Below are 5,900 nucleotides of genomic sequence, written 5' to 3'. Positions count from 1 at the left end.
CATAACTGGTGATGGGAATTCATTCGCTCATCTTTACAACCGGAGCATAACTGTAAGCACGCTCTGGGTTCCGGATTCTCTGCCAGAAAGGCCACGTTATCTTGGTTTTATGCTTTTTTAGTAGAAACTTCAGCAAAGAGTCAGATCTATTTCTGGGAACAAAAGTCTGTTATCTGGACGTGTTTCAGATATCTAATTGATGGGAAAGCTCACCTAGCTGGCAGGGAACCAAAGAAAATGTCTACATTTTGGAGAGCTTTTATTATTCCAAGCGAGAGTCATGGTAAAAAAAAAAAAAAAATGCTATAAATATCTTCAAAATTACTTATAATTTAAAGTGTAAATTAAATATAATAGTTGCTGTGGGGATTTAGATAAGGAAAAAGAGCTTATTTAATTTGTATGTGTATTTTTTAATACCCTACAAAGTTAAAAAGAATTACAAAATCACATTTTTCCCTGTTCTTTTAGTTTGTCTGAATAGCAACTTTAGATTTTAAAGTGGGCATTTATCGAACATTTACTATGTGTGACACTCTGTGCTAAGTGCTTCTTATGTATTGTATCATTTAGCTGAACCCACATGGTGAGTGCCAGCATTACATGGGGAAACTGAGGCTTAGCGAGCTCAAGTCCCAGCCTCAGGGCGTGCACAGGGAGAGCGATGCGGGGAGTGAGAACTGTGTCTGCGTGGCCGCAGGGCCCCGTCCTCCTCCAGTACCTGTGGGTCTGTAGACAGGCATTTAGAATCATCATCGAGTTCTCTGGTGAAGAAGACCCCAGCCTGTCACATGACTAAGAAGTTTTCACTTATAGGTTTCCAGAGTATGTCTGCATATAAAGTATACCCGAAATGAAAAATCTCTTTTCAAAGTAGTCTTTTTTAAAACCATGAAAATGTATTTTTTCCAGTTAATTTTAATTCACTTTGACATTTACTGGATGTCTGACATGTCCAAGACACTTGGCTACGTGCCGTGAGGGAGAACAAAATTAGCAAGATAATGAACCTGACCTCGAGATGCTTCCCACGTGGACACCTGATGAAAAAGGTGTATGATCATGATATGAACCCAAATATAAATGCTGTAAATGCCGTGAAAGTAGAATAGTCAGAGTGCCATGAAAACAACAGATAATAACTTAGGATTTGGAAGATCAAGGAGGATTCGGAGCGGTGACAATTAAGCCGGATAAACCCTGAGCAGAGTGTGGACGCGTGGGCACGGAGGGGGATGCCGAACGGTGAGCAGAAGCGTTTCGCCACGGTGTTTGCGACTTACTCGGCTTTCTGCAGGGCAAGGCGGGCGTCCCAGCGGAGGGACGTGGGCCTGGTACGTGGGCAGGGGGAGTCGAGACTGCATTCCCCCTTCCTCCCAACACAGTCAGGTTAGAAGGCTTTTCAAACCCTTTGCCAAACAAAACACTCTTCTGGCCAGGTTCTCGGCCCAGGCTCACTTGACTGTGACTTCTGGGCAGAAAACACTTTGAAATGGCAGACACTTAAATCGCTTGGAGGAATGTGTGCTGGGAAATAATGGGAGGTGAAGCTGGGACGTTGTTTTGAGACACGGACTCTCTTTTATCTTTCCCTGGGTTCGGCTCCTGTCTTTGCTCTCTGAGGTTTTTATACATGTCTGAACTGAGTGTCATGGGGTCTGGCGTGCCAGCTGCTGAAGTGGTTGTGTTAATTCAGGAGGCTTTGAGCACAGTACATGGCAGGGGGAGCGGTGGCTGGTCATCCCTCCGCCCATCCTCACGTTGCTTCACCGCTCAGGCGCGGTGTTATGCACTCTGTCTTGTGCTGTCCTCTGAGCTCAGCTCCGGTCGGTCAGGCTCCTGTCCCCAGAGGCGGTAGCGCTGTGACCTGCACAGTGCCTCACGCTGGTCACTCTGACAGCAGCCTTCATAACGAGAGGGGAAGAGTGGGGGCGGGACGTATTAGAAGCTAGCGTGGTCGTCCAAGAAAGACAAAATGAGGGTGATAGAGCAGTTCCTCAAAGAAGTTCAAAAACAGAGTGACCATATGACCCCTCCGTTCTGCTTCGGGGTATATATCCCAGAGTCATTGAAAGCAGACACGTGCGCACTCACAGTCCTAGCAGCCTAGCGATGGAGCAGCCAGGCGTCCATCGAGGGATGAACGGGTAAACAGAAGCGTTGATCTCTACTCAATGGAATATTATTCAGCCGTAAAAAGGAAGAGGATGCCGGCACCCGCCACAGCATGGATGAATGCTCAGGGCCAAGTACAGAGTGAAATAAGCCAGTCACGTAACAGACAAATGCTGTGTGATCTACTCCTACGAAGCACCTAGAGCAGTCAGATTCACGGAGACGATTATAAAACTGTGGACTGGTAGTTGCCAGGGGCTGGAGAGAGGCAGGGCGGTAAGTTATTATCAGTGGGCACAGCATCAGGTTAGCAAGAGAACAAGAGTTACGGGGATGGGTGGTGGTGACCGCTGCTCAGCAGGGTGAGTGCGTGTCATGCGCTGACCTGCACGCTTACGCATGGCGACGGTGCTAGGTGTTATGTGCATTTTACCACCTGTGAAGATAATTTGGAGAGAGGGAATGGGGGTCCAGATTTGGGTACTGGAGCTAGAAGAGCCGCAGGAGGCTTCGCAGTGGACTGGAGCGGGTGTCAGGGTGATGGACGGCTCCATGGAGAGGATGCGATTTCAAGCCCAGACGATTTTAGAGGATCGTGTTTTCTGTAAGTTTCTTATGGAAAAGATCAGTTAGTGGGAGAAATGTCTTAACTTCTGACACGAGTGTGGGGTGCTGGCAGGACCCGCATGTGAAATGTGGAGGTGTGCTTGGTTAATTGGGTGCTGGCCCGGAGCTCAGGCGAGACCGTAACGAGAGAACATTCGAGGGTTTGCCTGCATAGGGGTGCCGGTTAAAGCTGAGTAAGTGGATGAGAGTCCCGTGATGGAGCTTGAGGCGAGAGGAGAGGGGAGGGTGTCCTTCGGAGGAGGACGGGGTGCAGCCAGGAGAAGCGGGAGGGGGACCGGCACCGCCAGGCCTCGGCAGCCGGAGCAGTGCCGGCGGTCAGCCGGGCCCGCACTCACGGGATCAGAGGGGCTGAGGACGGGACCCGGTTTTGTTCCAAGTCACCGTAGTGTGCAACCGGGAAGGCTGGTCTTTAAGAGAGCAGCCTTTGTAAGGCGTCATTTAAACCGGGTTCACGCGAGTTCACATGTGCTAAGCCCGGCCAGGTGGAGCGAGCTGGATGGAACGGGTAGCGTAAAGGGTTAAGGAAGCGCGTGATGGAGCTGTTCCATGTCAGCGCCAGATGGCAGAGCGCCGGGTGCGTAAGGCTAGATGTGGTCGGGCCACGTGGAGGGAGCGGTGGCTGCAGTGCTGGAAGGGAGACGAATAGTCGGGGCGCTGACGTCGCGTCCCGGGCCTTCGAGTCGACGCGTGGTGACTGGAGAAGCGGGCACGGAGAGAGGGTGCCATTCACAGGGACGGCGAATGCGTTTTGTGCACGTGGAAAACAAGCCCCCGTGAAGCTTTCTGTCGGACCGTGTAGGTTGGAGCTCCGAAGACGCTCAGTCGGAGCCGGGAATGCGAAGGGCACACACAGTGGTAGGGCGCATTCGGCTCGGCCGCGAAGAGGTTTGCGTTTGGTAGAAATGGTCGCTGTTTTCTTCCGGTGTGGATCGGCGTGAGGCTGTGTCACGAATCAGGTGAGGCGGAGTTAGGGGGGACTTGCAATGCAAACTGCTCACTTAGGCAGCAGTAGGGTTCCCTCATTTCCTTGTTGGTCAGTTTGGATGTGACGGAGAGTCGAAGTTTTCAGGTCGATGATTTTAAGTCCTGTAATTTTTTTTTTCTTATTTTAAATGAGGCACTTTTATTAGAAGAATGTTCTATCTGGCCTTGTAGTGGTTATAGAATGGATCAGTAAGACAATTGGGAGATATTATCATCAATTTTATAGTTATAACAATTAGAATGTTATATCTGGCCTTGTAGTGGTTATAGAATGGATCAGTAAGACAATTGGGAGATATTATCATCAATTTTATAGTTATAACAATTAAAATGCAATTTTTAGAACATTTTTGTGATTTATTATAAATTTAAATTAAATTAGCTTTAATTTTTATCCTCATGTGAGCCGCTAAGGTGTCCACCTGTGGCTCTGTTCTCTAAATGTTTTGTAAGATCCAGCCAAAGAGCCACTTCCCACGAGCCACTTGAACACCAGCTGGTGAGGGGACCGACCGCCGGCTGCGGTCACCGCGTAGCGGCCGCTGCGTGTTATAGCGCTTACGTTAAACACGCAGAGAAAAGACGAAGGATTCCGGTTTTTACCATGAATGTTAGAAATAGGAAAGTATTTATCCACATAGTACATTTTAAAAATTATACAATTACATTTTAGCGTGTAATTTTCTATCCTTAAAACTAAAAAAATCATATCTAGGGAGAGAATTGAAAGTAATGATGTCAAGTTAATGAAGTTTTACTGCAGGTTCAGAAACAAGCAGTACTTACCGTGTGCACTCTTTTTTGGTACAATTTGTCAGAGTTCCAAAACATGGCTTCCTCTGAAGTAGAGAGTTACAAACAAGACCCCAGACCACGCCACCCTTGGGTGATGGAGGGGTAAGGCCTGTGGATCTTTACGGAAGTGCGTCTTCTCTGCCACGTGCCATAATGCCGTGTGGTCACTGGTGGGACCCAGGTCATGCCCTGGAAAATAAACAGCTTTTACCATTTCATAGCATCAGAGACCATGTTCTGGGAGATGATTCAATTCCACAGACATTCTGTCCCAGTTGTGAAATGAGACCTCTGATGACCTTCAGGAGCTTGAGTGTTTTAATTTGATGTGAAATGCGCGTGCTCTGTGATTATGCTTACGCGGTTCATCTGCTTTCCTGTAGAAGAGTAAGCCTCCCAGCCCGCCCGCCTTCATCTTCATGATCGACGTCTCCTACAGCAACATCAAGAACGGGCTCGTGAAGCTCATATGCGAGGAGCTGAAGACCGTGCTGGACAAGCTGCCCAGGTAAGGGACTGCCGCTCTTTACCCTTCTGCCGTATTGCCGGGTTAACATATTGGCCAGAAAGAAGGTCCCAAATGATCCATTGTTATCTTTTGCTAATGAGGACATTGGGTCATTGTTTACACATCAAACAGCACCATTTTTAGAGTCCTTAAAAAGTCAGAGTTATCTTTTGTACAAAGCACAAGAAACTGGTCAGAAATGGTGTGATGTAAACAACATTCAAAATACTTTATAAACTGTAAGGAGACCCCTGCAGTGCGGTAGGAGAGACTTGGGGGTGGGGGGGAGTCTCTTGTTCATTTTCAAAAGCATTGGCTTTCCGGCGGAAGCCGGTAGTTGCTGGGTGTTTAGCGGGTTCTTCGGGTTGCCAGGGAATGGGACTGCTGTCACATGGCAGACACGCGGCTTTGTGGCCCGATTCCCTCCCGCCCTCCCCCTCCACCGTGTGGCCCCTGGCAGTTGGCCGCCTCGGAGGGCACAAGGGCACTGCTGTGGTCACCCCTGCGGGGCGGTGCAGACTGGTCATTCAGGATGGGAGCTGGCATCTAGTCACGAGACTCGGGAGCGGGGAGACGGCCTCCCTTCACGAGAGGAAGGCATGCTTAAGAAAATGGCTAAGAAGCCAATGTCTGCCCGAGTCTCAACATCTGCCAGCCTCCCTGTCCCCCGAGCACAGCCTTCTCTGCTCTGGAAAGGGAAGCGTCACGGGGCGCATCGCCGGCCACCCTCGAGGCTCGCCGAGTGCTCGGCAGGGGGTGGACGAGTGACTCTGACATCCAGGACTAAGTTTGTTGACATCCGTGAAGCCGAAGTCATGCAACTGCAGAGGGTGGTTTGGAGAAGCAGTGGGGATGTTTAAAAACACTGAGG

At 49.4% G+C, this 5,900-nt stretch overlaps 1 protein-coding gene across 1 annotated transcript in view; it reads left to right on the top strand.

Moving 5' to 3' along the window:
• The window catches only part of SEC24D (SEC24 homolog D, COPII coat complex component), an 89,726-nt gene that overhangs the window by 56,746 nt on the left and 27,080 nt on the right, over positions 1-5,900 (top strand). Inside the window, exon 11 of the mRNA XM_023536962.1 lies at positions 4,905-5,029. Within this exon, the coding sequence (XP_023392730.1) occupies positions 4,905-5,029 (125 nt within the window). The remainder of the gene's footprint in view (positions 1-4,904; positions 5,030-5,900) is intronic.

The sequence above is a fragment of the Pteropus vampyrus genome, unplaced genomic scaffold (assembly GCF_000151845.1).
Source record: "Pteropus vampyrus isolate Shadow unplaced genomic scaffold, Pvam_2.0 Scaffold174, whole genome shotgun sequence".
Lineage (NCBI taxonomy): Eukaryota > Metazoa > Chordata > Mammalia > Chiroptera > Pteropodidae > Pteropus > Pteropus vampyrus.
The sequence above is the reverse complement of the archived record's forward strand: the minus strand, read 5'-3'. Positions and strand labels throughout refer to the sequence as shown.